At 46.9% G+C, this 18,004-nt stretch overlaps 1 protein-coding gene across 1 annotated transcript in view; it reads left to right on the forward strand.

Annotated features, from left to right (window-relative positions):
- TTLL9 (tubulin tyrosine ligase like 9) overlaps positions 1-18,004 on the forward strand; it is a 61,176-nt gene that overhangs the window by 9,355 nt on the left and 33,817 nt on the right. The window contains exons 3-5 of the mRNA XM_089896675.1: positions 5,935-6,027; positions 10,017-10,128; positions 11,082-11,267. Of these exons, the coding sequence (XP_089752801.1) occupies positions 5,935-6,027; positions 10,017-10,128; positions 11,082-11,267 (391 nt within the window). The remainder of the gene's footprint in view (positions 1-5,934; positions 6,028-10,016; positions 10,129-11,081; positions 11,268-18,004) is intronic.

An 18,004-nucleotide genomic window follows, 5' to 3' on the forward strand; every position in this document is an offset into this window, starting at 1 on the left:
GCAGTTTACAGATATTATGTTTTTTACAAATTGAAGGTTTGTGGCAACCCTGCATCAACAAAGTCTGTTGGTGCCATTTTTGCAACAGAATTTGCTCCCTTCGTGTCTGTGTCACGCTTTGGTAATTCTCACAATATTTCAAACTGTTTCATGATTATTATATTTGTTATGATGATCTGTGATCAGCAATCTTTGATGTTACTACTACAACTCACTGAAGGCTCAGATGATGGTTAACTTTTTTTAGCAATGAAGTATTTTTTAATTAAGATATGTACATTTTTAAAAAGACACGATGCTATTGCACACTTAATAGACTACAGTATAGTGTAAACATAACTTTTATATGCACTGGGAACATGGGTTGGACCAAAGCTTTAATTACACTGAGTTCACCCCAAGCCCAGCCTCCTGTACTACCATTTTGAGCTTGTTAGTATTTGACCTGGGAGGAGATTGGACTGCAGTTCAGTTTTTTTGTTTGTTTGTTTGATTTTTGTTGTTGTTCATTTTTGTTGTTGTTTGTTTTTGTGTTTGTTTTTGTTTTTTTTTTGTTTTTTTGTGGTACGCGGGCCTCTCACTGCCGTGGTCTCTCCCATTGCGGAGCAGAGGCTCCGGACGCGCAGGCTCAGCGGCCATGGCTCACGGGCCCAGCCGCTCCGCGGCATGTGGGATCTTCGCGGACCGGGGCACGAACCCGTGTCCCCTGGGTCGGCAGGCGGACTCTCAACCACTGCGCCACCAGGGAAGCCCATTGTTGTTCATTTTTGAATTCAACTCTGGCAGGGCTGCCGGAATGCAAAGACCATGTAAACCTGCAGGAGTCTGGGTTTTCTCTCAGCTGTACTGTTTTCTCTACTGTTCCTTTCTTAAGCAAATTTGCCAGAATCCGGTTTTGTTTGGTCTGGTTTTGGAATGGGCCCTTCCAGATTTTGATGTGTTTTGCCATCCTACATATCGTATAAGCTCAGCTGATTTCTCCTGGTGCCACAGACTCTCTCTTCCACGGCTGGCTTGTTCCTCCACTTGCCCACCCCAGGCCAGGCAGCCAGCCCAGACCTGGAAACGGCTGCATCTCTCTGCTCCCCCCAATGAAGGCCTTGTTTCTCTCTGGAATCAGTTCATCAAGTTTTCTTTTGTCTATTGCTCTCCACTAGCCCCATGGACAAGTATATTTATTTTGTACATTTTTTTCTCATTGTTACTATAGGATTGAAAGTCTTTTACATTCTTTTACATCATAACCCAAAGCGGAAGTCCTCTCCTTGGTATTTTAATTTGCATTTCTTAATTATTGGTAAGGTTGAGTATCTTTTAACATGCTTGTTGGTCATTTAAATTTCCTATGCTATTAATTGCCTGTTCATAGCTTCTAGACATTTTTCTATCGAGTTTGTCTTTTTCTTAATGATTTGTAGTAGTTCTTTATGTACTTGGTCCAAATCTCTTATGGATTATAAGCACCGCAAATATTTTTTCTTAATCTATAGGTAGTCCTTTAACTTTATTTGTGGTATATTTTGTTATAGAGTTCTGTTATATATATAGAAAGTTGAGTATATCATAATTTTACAGCTCAGTGAATTTTCATAAACTTAATATACCCACATCAGGAAACAGAACATCACCAGCATGCCCTCTTCTAATCATTGCTCGATAAAGGTAGCCATTATCCAGACATCTAAAGATGTGTTGGGAATTCCCTGGCAGTCCAGTTAGGACTCCGCACTTTCACTGCCAAGGGCCTAGTTCAATCCCTGATCAGGGAAATAAGATCCTGCAAAGTTGTGCAGCCAAAAAATAAAACTGTTAATTTTTAAAATTGAATATTTTAATTGTGGATTCATATGCAGTTGTAAGAAATAATACAGAGAGATCTTATGTGCCCTTTATCCAGTTCCCCCCAGTGGTAACAGAGTAAAACTATAGCACAGCATCCAACTAGGATATTGACATTGATACAGTCAAGATAGGGAATATTTCCATCACCACAAGGATCCCTCATAGTGCCTTTTATAACCACATCCACTTCCCCTCCCTCCCCCTCTTCCTCCCCATCCCAACGTACCCGATCTTTAACCCCCAGCAACTGTTGTTCTGTTCTCTTTTCAATAATTTTGTCCTTTCAAAGAGGTTTTTTTTTTTTTTTTTTTTTTGCGGTACGCGGGCCTCTCACTGTTGTGGCCTCTCCCATTGCGGAGCACAGGCTTCGGATGCGCAGGCTCAGCAGCCATGGCTCACGGGCCCAGCCGCCCCGCGGCATGTGGGATCTTCCCGGACCGGGGCACGAATCCGTGTCCCCTGCATCGGCAGGCGGACTCTCAACCACTGCGCCATCAGGGAAGCCCCAAAGAGTTTTTATAATGGAATCACACATTATATACTAACCTTTTGGGACTGGCCTTTTTCACTCAGCAACTTCGCTAGAGATATATTCAGGTTGTTGAGTGCATTAACAGTTCATTCCTTTTTATTGCTGACTAGTATTCCAGGGAACGGATATACCGCCATGCGTTTAACCACCTACCTATTGAAAGACATCTGGGTTTTCTTCCAGTCTGGGGCTATGATGAATAAAGCTGTTATGAACATTCAAGTACAGGTTTGTGTGTTAGTTTTCATTTCACTGGGGTAAATGCCCAGGAGTACAATTGCTGGGTTATACGGTAGTTGCATGCTTAGTTTTTGAAGAAACCGCCGAATTATTTTCCAAGGTGGCTGCACCACTTTATATTCCCATCAGCAACGTATGAGTGATTTGGTTTCTCTGTGTCCTTTCCAGCAGCTGTTGTTGTCGGAGTTTTTTATTTTAGCCATTCTGATACTTGTGTACTGCTATATCATTGCGGTTTTAATTTGTACTTCCCTAATGGTAAACGATGTTGAACATCTTTCCACGTGCTCACTTGTCATCTGTATATCCTCTTTGGTGAAATATCTGTTCACGTCTTTTGCCCATTTTCTAATTGGATTTTCTTTTTAGTGTTGAGTTTTGAGAATTCTTTATGTATTCTAGATAGTAGTCCTTCGTCAAATATGTGGTTGCAAATATTTTCTCCTAGGCTGTACCTTGCCTTTTCATTGACTTAACAGAGTCCTTTAAAGAGCAGAAATCGTTAATTTTGAAGGTGTCCAATTTATCAGTTTTCCCTTTTATGGACCATGCTCGTAGTGTCAAATCTAAAAATTCGTTGCCTAGCTCTTAGATCCCAAAGATTTTCCTCTATGTTTTATAATTTTACATTTTACACTTAAGTTTGTGATCCATTTTGAGTTAAAGTATAAAGTACTTTATACTTTATATAAAGTATGAGGTTTAAGCCTAGGTTCATTTTTTGCATGTGCATATCCAATTCTCCAGCACCATTTATTGAAAAGGCTATTCTTCCTCCATTGAATTGCTTTTGTTCATTTGTCAAAATTCAGTTGGGCAGGGACTTCCCTGGTGGTCCAGCAGTTAAGACTCCACGCTCCCAGTGCAGGGGGCCCAGGTTTGATCCCTGGTCAGGGAACTAGATCCCGCATGCTGCAACCAAGGGCCTGCACACAGCCAAATGAATAATTTTTAAAAATTCAGTTGGGCATATTTGTTTGTTGTTGGTTGGTTGGTTGTTCTCTTGGTATCTCTTTCTCTGTGAATACCACACAGTCTTGATTATTGTAGCTACATAATGTTTTGAAATTGGTTAGACTGATTTACCCCACTTTATTCTTCTTTTCAAAATTGTTTTAGATATTCTAGTTCTAATATCTTTGCCTTTCCACATACATTTTAGAATTATCTATATCTACAAAAAAATCTTACTGGGATTTTGATCCCAGGAATCGCATTAAGTCTGCACACCAGTTTGGGAAGAATTGACATCTCTACTCTGCTGAGTCTTCCAATCCATGAACATGGTAGGGCTCTCAATTTATCTAGACCTTCTCTGAATTTTTGCATCAGCATTTTGCAGTTTTTAGTACCTAAGTCCTGCACATGTTTTGTTAGATTTGCACCTAAATATTCCTTTTTTTAAAAGTAATAGTTGTAAATTGTATTTTTAATTTCAGAGTTCATGTGTTCATTGATAGTATGTAGAAATATAACTGATTTGTATGTTCATCTTATATCCTGTGATCTCACTGTACTTACCTATTAGTTCATGAAGTGTTTTTTAGATTCCGTGGGAATTTTTACACAGTCATCTGCAAAAAGGGACAGTTTTCTTTCTTCCTTTCTGATCTATGTCCCTTTTATTGACTTACTGCACTGGTTAGAACTTCTAGTGACATGTTGAATAAGAGTTGTAAGAGCGGACACCCTTGCTTTCTTCCAGTGTTCTTCACATATTCTTCAAATGTGTTCTTAATTACTCATTGAAACATTTTTATGATGGCTGCTTTAAAATATTTGTCAGATCATTCTAACACATGTGCCATTTTGGCATTGGTATCTATTGATTTTTTTTAACATTTTTATTGGAGTATAATTGCTTTACAATGGTGTGTTAGTTTCTGCTTTATAACAAAGTGAATCAGTTATACATATACATATGTTCCCATATCTCTTCCCTCTTGGGTATCTATTGATTTTTCTTAGTCACATTGAGATTTTCCTGATTCTTGGTATGACAAGTGATTTTCAGTTGAAACCTGAACATTTGGGGTATTATGCCATAGAACTCTGGATCTTGTTTAAACCTCTTTTAGGTGACATTTTCTGACATCACTCCGGCCAGGGAAGGGGGCATGGTACCACCTCATTACTACCATAGAGTGTAGAATTCCAGGTTCCCCACTTGACCTCCATTGACACTTGAGGGTGAAGGGGGTTCCTTCTTACTGCTGGGTGGAATAGGAGCTCTGGTTCCACTAGGCCTCTGCTGATACCACCTTGGCCGGGAGGGTTAGGAGTTCCTTGCTACTGCTCCCTACCTGACTCACATGAACACCACAGGAAGTGCAGCCTCATTACCACTGGGTGGTATTGAAAGTCCTGACTCTCCACTAGGCCTCCGTTGATATCAGCCCAAGGGAGAGGGGTGCCTCCTTACTTCCAGGTGGGGGTGGAAGCCCAGGCACATGATCTCCACTGACACAGCAGGGGTGGGCACCTCACTACCACCTGTTAGGGATGAAAGTCCCGGCTACGTCTTTGACCTTCTCTGACACCAGCCTAGCCAGGGGTCTTGGGGGATATTGGGTACCTTGTTACAACCTGGTGGGAAGTCTAGATTCCCCACTCAGCCTTTGCTAGCATAAGTGAGGGTGGGCCACAGATTTGTTTCTGCCGGGGTTGGCCAGAGTAGAGAAGTTATTGTCTTAAGTGTTCCTTTCCTGATTTTGTCAGCTGGAGAGAGCAGGCTTTTGCTGGAGGGTTTTTTTTGTCTGTGCCCATTGGTGTTTCAGACTTGCTAGCTTCTTCATCTCCACATCTGGGATCTATGAGGCAAAAACATACCCCAGGGAATTCACCACGTGCTGTTCCATGGGTCCTGAGGTCCTTAGCCGATCTGCCTTCTTCTGTCCACCTTTCAGGGTCTTCTTATACTTGTTTTATATCTTATGTCCTGGGGTTTTAGTTGTCCTGGTAGGAGGAAGAGGGAAAAGTATATCCATTCCATCTTCTCAGATGAGTGACAGAAAGGGGGATTTGCAAAAACGTATCATTTAGTATAAAGATTAGCCATGGCATATGTAAAGCAACCAGACCATGAAAGGCACTGAAGACAATGATTGCTATTATTTTTCAATGATCCAAAGATTCTATCGTTCTCAATTTGATTATTTTGTTTCACGCTATGATGCTAAATTCTAAAATTCAGTAATTCTATGTTTTGGCATTTCCACGTATGGAACTTGACCCTTCTTCCTTTCCCTTTTTTCCTATCCCTGGACTGTCCTAGGGAAATAGTTGATTCTGAGCAAGTGTTCCATTGCCATGTCTTGCAGAGAGCAGAGAGCATCAATCCGGTTCAAGACCACTCTTATGAATACCCTCATGGATGTCCTTCACCACAGGCCAGGATGGGTGGAAGTAAAGGAGTAAGAAGCCCTCACCCTCAGCCTTGTCTCTCCTTCCCTTTGTCTCACAGGTCCTTGTCTCCCTTCGTTTTTGTCCCAGCTCCCTTGGGTGGCCACTGGGACTTGTCCCAATTTGGCTGTGACAGGGGCCGACATTTATTTAGCATTCACAATGTGTTAGGTGCATTACTGATGCCATCTCTGTCTTATTTAAGCCTTATAACCATCCAGAAAGATGTGATTATGTTCAGAAATATTAAGCCAATTGTTTAAGGTCACACAGCACGTAAGTGTCAGAGTGGGATTCAAACCCAGTTCAGTTTGACTATTCCACAGCCAGTGTCCTATAGCTCTCTATGCAACCATCACAGACCTGTGGGGTGAATCCTCCGGTGATGGCAGGTCCTGGCCACTTACTAGTTCTGTGACCTTGGACAAGTTTTTTGACCCCTAAGCCTACATTTCTTCTTCTATGCTTGGCCCTGGGGATACTGAGATGAAAAAGCAAACAATCCCTGGCACGTAGTAGGTGTTAATATTAGTGAAGGTTAAGGTTTGGATGCATGTAACAGAGACACAAAATAAAAGGGGCTTTGACAGACTAGAAGTTTATTTACCCCTCCCATTGAAGTCCAGATGTAGGAGGTTCAAAGATGGTATGGAAATGTGGGACCCATCTGCTTCCGTCTTTCCACTCTGCTGTCCTTTGAGTGAGGCCCTCATCCTCATGGTCTGAGGTGGAGTTCCTGTACATTCCAAGCAGCAGGAGGTAGGAAGGAGACAAGAAAAGGCATGTCCTACCCTTGAAGGACACAACCCAGAAGTCCCTCACATTTCACTGGCCAGAACTTAGCCATGTGGACACACCTAGCTGCAAGGGAATCTGAAAAATGTAGACTACATTTTCCAGGTAAATGTTGGAAATTCTATGACTGTAGAAAAAGGAGAGAATAGATATGAGGGGTGAAGGCAACCAGCTACCCTGCCAGGATCCTCAATAAATACTTGTTGCATAACAACAACTAAGCCTCCTAGACACTCTTCCACACTTTACACGCATGACCTCTTTGAATCATCCCAGCAAACCTTCCAGTAGGTGCTATTATCATCCCCATTTTCCTGATGAAAAAACTGGACAAAAAGAGGAAAAATATACCATGTTGGAAAGTGTTGGAATATACCATCTTGTCAGGGCTTGAGCTAGGGTTTTCACCTAGTCTGGCTGTCTGCAGAGTCCCAGGTTCATCCTCCCTGTTCTAGCAGCCTCTCAGTAATTGAAGGAACAAATGAGTGAATAGGTGAATCCATGCTTCCTGCTGCCTGGTGCTGGAGTCTAGCAGAGGAGACAGACCCTTACTAAATCATCCCACAAAAAAATTAGGAGTTGGCTGACGGTGGCAAGCGTGGTATGGGGAATCCAAGATGGCAGAGTCCTCTCTCCGGCACTTTGGGGAGTATTACAGTGATGGTGATGATGGTGATGGTGGTGATGGTGGTGATGACGGCAGCTACTGTGGATTTTCCTTCTTGGTTCTCTCATGTATCACACTAATATCAGAATGAGTTTTCCTTCCCTGGATCCAGAAGAACTGGATGTAGTGGCGGATGAGGCAGGGGAGGTGACCAGCCGGTGTATGGGAGAAGGCACTGTCCTGACCTGCCATGTGATCTGAGGCTGCCCCCTATTTCTCCTCAGCCTTGCTCCATGGTCAAGTGGAAGAAGGGCTGAGGGTTTGTCTGGTGCTGATGGTGTGGGAGTCCATGAAGCAGGTTGTTTCCTGGCTGATCCCACATTGCCTCGAGAGTCCTCAAGTCAGGAAAGGCTAGAGGCCAGGGCCTTTACACCAGACATGGCTCTGTGAATGTGAGACCTTTTCCTTAGGACCTAAGCTGGGGTCTGGTATTTCCAGATAGAACGAGGTCCCAATTCAGACCATCAGCCTGTTAGGTCAGAGTTTGGAACAGATGTGGCCAGAGCTGTCCCCTCCCTTGCTTCCCACAAAGAAAGCTGTCCTTGATGCCCGGAACTGCAGCAACCATCTTGTGACCTTGAGGTGATGAGCATGAAGACAACGTGTTAAGGATGGCAGAATGAGAAGGTAGAAAGAACCTGGATTTCCTGTTGGCCTTGTTGAGCAGTTTAATGTCTTCCTGGGTGATTTAAGAGCAACTTGACTGTGATAATCATGAAGATGGTGTACAAAATGAACAAACTTGTGGAATTAGAAAAGAATCCAAAATCCACATCATGGTCTACAAGGCCCTGTTTGTTGGGCCCTACTCCAGTTTCAGTGTCATCCCTTACGTTTCTCCCTCCACTCTGGCTTTTTTTTCATATCCTTGAATGAGCCCTTTCCAACCTCAGGGCCTCAGTTCCTGCCCTTCCCACTCCTGGAACCCTCTCCCCACTGCCCTTGATCTGGCTGTCCCTCCTTACCATTCAGATATAAGCTGAAAGGTCAGCTCCACAGGGTAGCCTCCACCTAAACAGGTTCCTCAGCTGCCCTGCCTCATGGCCTCCAACTGGGTTATTCCAACTGGGTTATAACATTTCACAATTCCTCATTAGAGAGTTGTGTATTTGTTTCCTTGTTTATTTTTTATCTTCCCCACAGGACTGTATGTACCACCTAGCCAGGTGTTTTTGTTCCCCCTATATCCTTGCATCCAACATTGTCTCTGACACCAAGACAGCCTCAACACCTATGTGTTATATGAATGAATGAATACTTCATTATTCACTCATTCATCCACTATTCATTCAACTAAAACAAAAGGTGGGTTAAAAAAAAAAAAGCAAATTGTGAAAGGAAATAGACAAGAGTAGCTCTAACCACGGAGCTTGGAATCTGGAGCCCGATGGCCTGAGTTCCAGTCCTGCTCTGCCACGTACTAGCTTATGAACTTAGGTGAGTTCCTTAAACTCTCTGTGCCTCACTTCACTCATCTTTAAAATGGGCATAATAAAAGAACCTAACACTTAACAGTTACTGTGAGGATTAATGAGTTAATATTTGTAAAGTACTTAGAACAGTGTCTGGCACATGGGAAGCGGAAGTAAGTATTAGCCATTAGAAAGTTTTAAGAACATGCCAAACAATGCCATGTGCCACATATGGATACGCACATATATACACAGTAAAACTATAAAGACACTCATAGAAATGATTCCAAATTCAGTCTAATGGCTTCCTTTTGGACAGGAGAGTAGGAGATAGAATCAGTCAGGAATATACGCGGGGCTTCAGTTATATCTGTAATTTTTTACTAAAAAATTTGGAAGTAATCATGGTTGTGCGTTTCATTTCCTGTCAAGTCTTTTTGAAGCACCTCCTCTGTGTACTCCAGCTCTGGTATCTGGATTTGGTAGATCAGTCTGGTTTCCTGTCCCCCTCTCTGGCAAGGTGGTGAAGAACAGGGTCAGAACTTGGAGTCGGGCAGGCTTGGGTGTGAATCCTGAGGCTGCCATGTCCTCACTGAGCAAGGCTGTCCCTCTCTAAGGGATCCAGGCATGATCGTAGTCACTTTTGGGGCTGCTCTGAGGATTCAGTGAGAGGAGGGCTTTCTGAACTGGGAAGAGCTTATAAATGTTGCCTGGTAGTGTGGGCTCAGGGGTGGCTACTTGGATGCTTCCAGAGCTCAGGCAGGTAACATGACCAGGTAAGGTTGGCCCGTTGTCATGGGCCATAGGGCACGGTGGGGACTGTGATCTGGAGAGGGTGTGCCCTGTCTAAGGCGGTGGGTGCCGATGGGCATCTGGGCTCAACGTGGCCAGATCTGCTGATTGTTTGAAGGAAACCAGTAGCCTGGATTTTTGCAGGGACATTTCTGTAGTTTTCACTCTGGCCTCACAAAGTACATGGTGGGCAGCGACAGCCCGAGGCCACCTCCTTGAGACTTACCTGATGGACACACCGCTGCTTACCCCTCAGCTGCACCTCCCTGGGCCCCAGATCCCCAGCAGTGCTGAGGTCCTCAGGTCATGACTTTTGTCCCACCCCCACCCCCAGTGAAGGGGAGTGGGATTTCTACTGGTGCGATGTCAGCTGGCTCCGGGAGAATTTCGACCACACCTACATGGATGAGCACGTGCGGATCAGTCACTTCCGAAACCACTACGAGGTGAGCTGGGTGGGCCCAGGGGACTGGGTGTGGCAATGAGCAGGAGCTGGCTTGGGGGTACAAGGACCAGAATGGAAAAGTACAAGGGAATTTGGGGTATATGCCAGGTGAGAGATATGTGCCCTAGATTCATGATGAGCTAAATAGTGTGAGGGAATAGGGATCTCAGACCTGAGGAACCGCCCACCTTGGGGAGGGGACTGAGGTCATGGGCCGTCTGACTTCAGGTGTGAAGGCTAAAGAAGCAGGATGCTTGAGGGATTATGTGATTTCAGGGTGAGGCAAGTTGAGCTGTTTGGCGTCTGGAGATGGGAGGGAGCTCTGGGAGGAACCATACCATAAAGATGGGACTCGAGGGGCCAGTGGTGGGAGATTTAAAAAGTTCAGTGCAGCTTAGCAGTTAGAAAAAGAATTTTGGCATCAGACAGGCTGGGTCAAACCCTGGCTGTGCTGCCTGTTAGCTGGATAGCTCTGGGCAACTGACAACCTTTCTGAGCCTCAGTTTCCTCACCTGTAAAGTGGGGATAATTATAGAATAGCAGGCTCTCAGTCAAAGTTACTCTTACTGTTGCTCTTTTTTTTTAAATCCTTTTTTTTTTTAAGATTTATTTTTATTTATTTATTTTGGCTGGGCCGGGTCTTAGTTGAGGCACGTGGGATCTTCGTTGTGGCGTGTGGGATCTTTTAGTTGCAGCATGCGGGCTTCTTAGTTGCAGCATGCAGCATCTAGTTCCCTGACCAGGGACTGAACCCAGGCACCCTGCATTGGGAGCACAGAGTCCTTCCCACTGGACCACCAGGGGAGTCCCTCTTATTGTTACTTCTACCGTACAGAGAATGGGGGCTGTGGGGGGCAGTTGGTGGGGTGGTTGGAGGGGGGCAGTTGGTGGGACGGTTGGTGCAGGGCAGTGGGCATGAGCGCCAATGGCCTTCCTGTCCATCGTGCTGCTCAGCTGACCCGCAAGAACTACATGGTGAAGAACCTGAAGCGCTTCCGGAAACAGCTGGAGCGCGAGGCGGGAAAGCTGGAGGCAGCCAAGTGCGACTTCTTCCCCAAAACCTTTGAGATGCCCTGCGAGTACCATCTGTTTGTGGAGGAGTTTCGCAAAAACCCAGGAATCACCTGGATCATGAAGCCTGTGAGTACCCAGTGCTGGGGACTGGGGAGAGGGGGTGTCCCAGGGACCAGAGCAGGGATCCTCCATTGACACAGGAGTCTGCCAATGGAGAAGGACAGGACTCTGCCTGGGAATTCAGCCTTAGATGCACCATCTGCCTTTCCCTAAAGCAGGGGTCCCCAACTCCCGGTCCGGAACCTGTTAGGAAGCAGACGCACAGCAGGAGGTGAGCGGCGGGCGAGGGAGTGAAGCTTCATCTGCCGCTCCCCATCGCTCCCCATCACTCCCCATCTCTCCCCATCACTCCCCATCGCTCCCCATCTCTCCCCATCACTCCCCATCACTCCCCATCTCTCCCCATCGCTCCCCATCGCTCCCCATCTCTCCCCATCTCTCCCCATCGCTCCCCATCGCTCCCCATCGCTCCCCATCGCTCCCCATTGCTCCCCATCTCTCCCCATCGCTCCCCATCTCTCCCCATCTCTCCCCATCACTCCCCATCACTCCCCATCGCTCCATCTACTGCTCCCCATCTCTCCCCATCACTGCCCATTGCTCCATCTCCCACTCCCCATCTCTCCCCATCTCTCCCCATTGCTCCCCATCTCTCCCCATTGCTCCCCATCACTCCCCATCGCTGCCCATTGCTCCATCTCCCGCTCCCCATCACTCCCCATCGCTCCCCATCACTCCCCATTGCTCCCCATTGCTCCCCATCTCTCCCCATCGCTCCCCATTGCTCCCCATCTCTCCCCATCTCTCCCCATCTCTCCCCATCACTCCCCATCGCTCCCCATCACTCCCCATTGCTCCCCATTGCTCCCCATCTCTCCCCATCGCTCCCCATTGCTCCCCATCTCTCCCCATCGCTCCCCATTGCTCCCCATCTCTCCCCATCGCTCGCCATCTCTCCCCATCTCTCCCCATCACTCCCCATCGCTCCCCATCTCTCCCCATCGCTCCCCATTGCTCCCCACCTCTCCCCATCTCTCCCCATTGTTCCCCATCGCTCCCCATCGCTCCCCATCGCTCCCCATCACTCCCCATCGCTCCCCATTGCTCCCCATCTCTCCCCATCGCTCCCCATCTCTCCCCATCTCTCCCCATCACTCCCCATCACTCCCCATCGCTCCATCTACTGCTCCCCATCTCTCCCCATCGCTGCCCATTGCTCCATCTCCCGCTCCCCATCTCTCCCCATCTCTCCCCATTGCTCCCCATCTCTCCCCATTGCTCCCCATCACTCCCCATCGCTCCCCATCACTCCCCATCACTCCCCATCACTCCATCTACTGCTCCCCATCTCTCCCCATCGCTGCCCATTGCTCCATCTCCCGCTCCCCATCTCTCCCCATCGCCCCCCATCACTCCCCATCACTCCCCATCGCTCCATCTGCTGCTACTTGTTGCTCCCCATCGCTCGCCTTACTGCCTGAACCACCCCCACTCTCACCCCTGTCCGTGGGAAAAATTGTCTTCCACAAAACTGGTCCCTGGTGCCAAAAAGGTTGGGGACCACTGCCCTAAAGGACTGACTACATCTCCTCCTCTCTGCAGTGTGTGGACTCAGCACCTATGACTGCTGGTACACAGTAGATGCTCAATAAATATTCACTAGATAAACAAGTGATCCTCAGGACACCAAGGCAGGGAATCCAGAGTCTCTCTTCCTGATATGAATGAAAACAATGGCCAGGCTGTGAGAAGTGCTTTACTTGCATTGCCCCACTTCTTGTAATGGTCCTTGGGAGGAGGTATTACCAGCCCCATTTTAAAGATGAGGAGCCTGAGACCTATTTATTCAAGCATCCCACAAATGCTTATTGAGCACTTGCCATGTGCCAGGTACAGAACTAGATGGTGGGGATACAGCTCTCAGCAAGTCAGACGTGGGTCTCTGCCCTCCTTGAGGGCAGACAATATGCAGAGGATACACGTGTGATTATAGCTGTGCTAAGTGTCAATAAGGAGAATGGTGCCGGCAGAGGAAACAGCAGGAGGATTTCCCCCAGCCCTTCAGCAGGCTTCTTGGAAGAAGTGAGAGACTGGGCTCTGAGACCAAACCCCTTGGTTCAAATATTAGCTGTACCACCTACTGTGTGACCTCAGGCAGATTACTTAACTACTCTGTGTCCCGGTTTCCCCATCTGCAAAGTGAGAATAACTATAGCACCTATCACATAATGTTGCGTGACTAAATGGGTTAACACAGGTACAGCACATATTAGGTCCTCAATGAATGACAGTTGCTGTTGTTATAAGAATTAGTATTGAAAAACAAACAAACAAAAGAAAACAAATAAATTTTTAAAAAAGGATTAGTATTGAGCTTCAACCTGAAGGATGCAGAGGAGTCAGCCTGGAGAAGGGCAGAGGTAGGGAAGAGCATTCCAGGAAGAGGGAACTGCATGACCAAAGGCCTTGCATCTGGAGGAAGCCCTAGATCAAGAAACTGAGTGGCGGGCAAGGGTACCAGAGCACCTGCCGGCCCCTCAGCCCTTCCTCGTGCCAGGACTGGCTCTCACCACAATGCCACCATAGCCTTGAATGGCATCATCAAAGCCCCCCTAGTATTTTCTGGGATTGGAAATGTGCTTGGCCCCAGGAAGGGAGTTGGGGGGTAAGGTAGGAGGGGCAGCCCCCCTTGTGGAGCTGGAGATGGGCTAGTGTTGGCTGATGCAGATTTAGCCAATAGCACAGGTGAGTGGAGGGGGAGACTGGCAAGAACACCAAGTGCTCCCAAAGAGGACAGAGCCAGGATTTACCCAGGCCTCCTGAAGCCTCACTGGAAGGCTCGGCCCCCTTCCCAGGAAGGCGGGAAGGCCAGCGAGGAGGGCTCAGAAGGGTGTTAGGCGGATGAACACTGCAACCCACCGGGCGGATCCCAATTCCCACCATTATCTCCTCAGACAAACGGTAATTTGTGCAAATTGGGAACAAGCAATTGCATATTACGTTGATTCCTTTCCCAGCCCCCGCCTTTGTTAGCAGCAGAGACAGCTGTAATTAAGAGGAGGAATCTTGGCTCCGTGTGTGTGTGTGTGTGTGTGTGTGTGTGTGTGTGTGTGTGTGTCCTCTCTCCTGAATCGCTGAGGCGCCCTGTCTGGCGTGGAGAGTGAGTGCTTCTAGTTAGAAGCCTGGTTCTGATTCTGATCCGCCACTTATGAACTGTGTGATCCTGAGCAGGTTACTAAACCCCTCTCAGTCCATTTCCTCGTCTGTAAAACGGCCTTAATGGGTACACCCGCCTTACAGGGTTGTGAGAGGGTTCAGTGACGTTACACGGGTTGTATACATGAATTATACAAGCTGTATAAAGGGCTTGGCACTTAGGTGCCCAATAATTAACCGTTTTTATTGTTATCACCGAGAGTCCAGACAACACTGCCTCTTCCCCCTGCCCCTGGGGAGCACTAGGTCAGTGCTTCCCAAATTTTAACGTGCTCACAAATCATCAGGGATCTGGTTAAAATGCAGAGCCCCTTTCAGCAGGTCTGGGTGGGGCCTGAGAGTCTGCATTGCTAACCACCTCCCAGTGATGCCACTGGGGCTGGTCCACAGACAACACTTTGAGTAGTGAGAATATAGAGGGGCAGTTCTCAAACTTGAGAATTTTCTGGAAAGCTTATTAAAGCACACACCCCCAGAGTGTTGGATTCAGTAGGCCTGGTGTGGGGCCTGAGAATATGCATTTCTAACAAATTCCCAGGTGCAGCAGTCAGGGATCTCCATGGAAATGGAACCGTTAGTGTGTGTATAAGGAATTGGCTGTGTGATATTGCGGGGGCTGGTAAGTCTGAAATCTGTGAGGGCAGAAAACTCAGGCAGGATTTCTCTGTTACAGTCTTGAGGCAGAATTGCTTTCTTTTTCCAGAAGCCTCAAGTTTTGCTCTTAAGCCCTCACCTGATTGGATGAAGCTCGCCCACATCATCCAGACTGATATCTTTTATTTAAAGCCTGCTGATTTTAGATGTTAATCACCTCTATAAAATACCTTAACAGCAACATCTAGACGAGCATTTGACCAAACAAGTGGGCACCATTGCCCAGCCAGGTTGACACATGCAATTAACCATCATACCAGGTTATGAGGATGCTACTGGTCTGGGTACCACACTCTGAGAACCACTGGGCTAGATCATTAGCTCTGGGATCCTGTTGTTTGGATTCCTTTGGTGTGGGGAAATGTTAAAAAAGAAAACATGTTCACGTAGTTCACATAGTTGCAGTGGCCGGGCCAGTTGGGGCAGCCACCCGCCTGCCTTTCCCCTCAGATGTCTCCTCTGCCCTGTTCCCCAGGGCCTGCGAGCCTCCATCTTCCTCCCCAGTGACGGCAGAGCAGTCCTAGAAAGAGGGGTTTGAGTTGGACTCAGAAAGGAGCAGGCAGCATCAGTCTTACTTGATGATTTGGGAGGAAAATACTCTGTCCAAAGTGCAGGATGGTAAGAGCCGAGTTTTAACATTCTCTTACACGGGTTTACCCCAACCAGAGCTTCTCACACCTTTTCACTGAAATCTCCTAGGAGTTGAGATGTTTTGGATGCAGATAACAGAAAACCCAGTTCACAGTAGCTCGAACAAGAAGGCAGGGGTTCTGAACTGTTCTCTTTGGCATCTGGTGTAACGTGTGGACCCCATCACAGAATAGCGTTTTTAAAAGCATAACATAAAGTATGTTTGATTATAAAAGAAAGCAACTGTATTGAAAAACAGTTACAAGCTGTGTTTGTCTGGCTCCTCTGAGAAACACATGCCAAGACAAGATTTAACAGGCCAGAGTTTGGCCTGTGAGACGAGGGGGAGGGAGCCTGTGGAGGCTAAGGGAGCTGTCACCCCACCAAGGCCAATCCCAGTGAGGGAGAGAGGGAAGGAAGGGTGGGCGAAGTCTCCTAATTCCCTGTGGCCTGACGGAAGTTCAACGAGGCCTGTGGAGGCCTCAAGCCCGAGTCGCTGTCAGGAGTGCCCTGTCTCCCAGGAGTGGGCCAGCCTTCGGGTCCTTGCATCCGCATCAATGGCCTGGCAAGCTGGGCTGGATTTCTGCCACAGCAGCTGGTGCTCTGTCAGCTACTCTCCTGCAGTCAGAGGCCTGCGGGTACTTCTCACGGGGCCACCACAAATATTAACACATTCTTTATGCTGTAGGAATATATGTTCTTTTCATTAACAATTAAAGAGAGTCTAACAGCAGGCCCAACCGTTACCGTAATTTCAAGGTCATAATGAATATAACCAGTATTTGGAGATAGATACCGACAACAGTTGTAATGTGATACGAAAATAACGGGTTTTTTTTTTTTGAGCACAAAGTCACAGGCCTGGCTAATACTACTAGGATTTCTTGCCTGCTTTCATAATGGAAGGAAATGTGAAAATCTGGTCAGGGATTAATGAAAATAAAGATGAAAAGTTTTTTCTCATTCAAGCTTACAGACCCCAGGGAATTTCCTTTAATGATGAAAGGTCAACTCCAGGGCTGGTTCAGTGGGCAGTTCAACACTGTCACCAATTCCCAGCTCAGTGGGCTGACTGCTCCTCTCAGTCACAACAAGGCTGCTGCAGCTCTAACTCACCTCCTCACATCTCCACCTGCCGCAAGAATAAGGGAATACCCTGGTCTTGTGGCCCTTTTGAGGAAGACACAAATTCCCAGAAGTCCCTGCAACAGACTTCCCCTCGCATCCTGCTGGCTCATGCCTGAACCAATCACATGGCAGGGACATGGGACCACTGTGAGGGCTCAGACACCCCCAGAGGGTGGGGCTACTGGAAAGAGGAGATCCAAATGGGGCTCTGTTGGCAGGGAAAAAAGAGAATCGTTGCTGGGGAGACCACCAACCGCATCTGCAACACCCACTGAATGCCCCGTGATGAACGGGCCCCAGGGGCCAGGCAGGGGGAGGCAGGAGGTGAAGGGCTATGAGTGGCCACAGGTGGTACAAAATCAAAGTATGGTTCATTTAAATAATCCACTAATATTGTTTTCCAATCAATAACATATCTTTTAATAAAAGTATTTTCCTCCCAAATCATCAAGTAAGACTGATGCTCCCAGATGTAGCACCGTGTTTATCACATGATTCTGTTTACTCCCTCACACTTTGCAGGAGCTGAATGAGCCCCAGGCTTGTGAAAGACAGATTTAACCAGGCTGGATTTGTCACCTACTGGCTGGGTAACTTTGAGCAGAGTGCTTGGCCTCTCTCTTCCTTGGTTTCCTTGGCTGCAAAATGGGGATAATATTAATGCCTACATACAAGTGTTTTAAAAAGCTTTAATGAGGATCGGAAGTTGGTTTTCGGCTGTGGTGGCAAAGGCAACTACCAGTGTAAACCCAGGGCTGAGAATTTTCTACAGTGACTATGACTTGTTTAATAATAATTTAAAAAGTTTTCAAGTACTGTACAGACACACAAGGTTACAAGCACTCTTAAAAGGTAGTCACATGGCTAGCTGTAATTTGTAGGTCAAGATTGAGCTCAAAGTTGCCTAAGAGTACCTCCCATCAGGAAACTTGCACAAGTCTCTTAGATAGCCTCATCCACCAAAGGGCAGACAGCAGAAGCAAGAAGAATGACAATCCTGCAGAGTGGAACAAAAATCACATTCACAGAAAGATAGACAAGATGAAAAGGCAAAGGGCTAAGTACCAGATGAAGGAACAAGATAAAACCCCAGAAAAACAACTAAATGAAGTAGAGATAGGCAATGTTCCAGAAAAAGAATTCAGAATAATGACAGTGAAGATGATCCAGGACCT

The sequence above is a fragment of the Delphinapterus leucas genome, chromosome 15 (assembly GCF_059928025.1).
Source record: "Delphinapterus leucas isolate spDelLeu-1000000601 "Yukka" chromosome 15, BTC_Dleu_Yukka2, whole genome shotgun sequence".
NCBI lineage: Eukaryota > Metazoa > Chordata > Mammalia > Artiodactyla > Monodontidae > Delphinapterus > Delphinapterus leucas.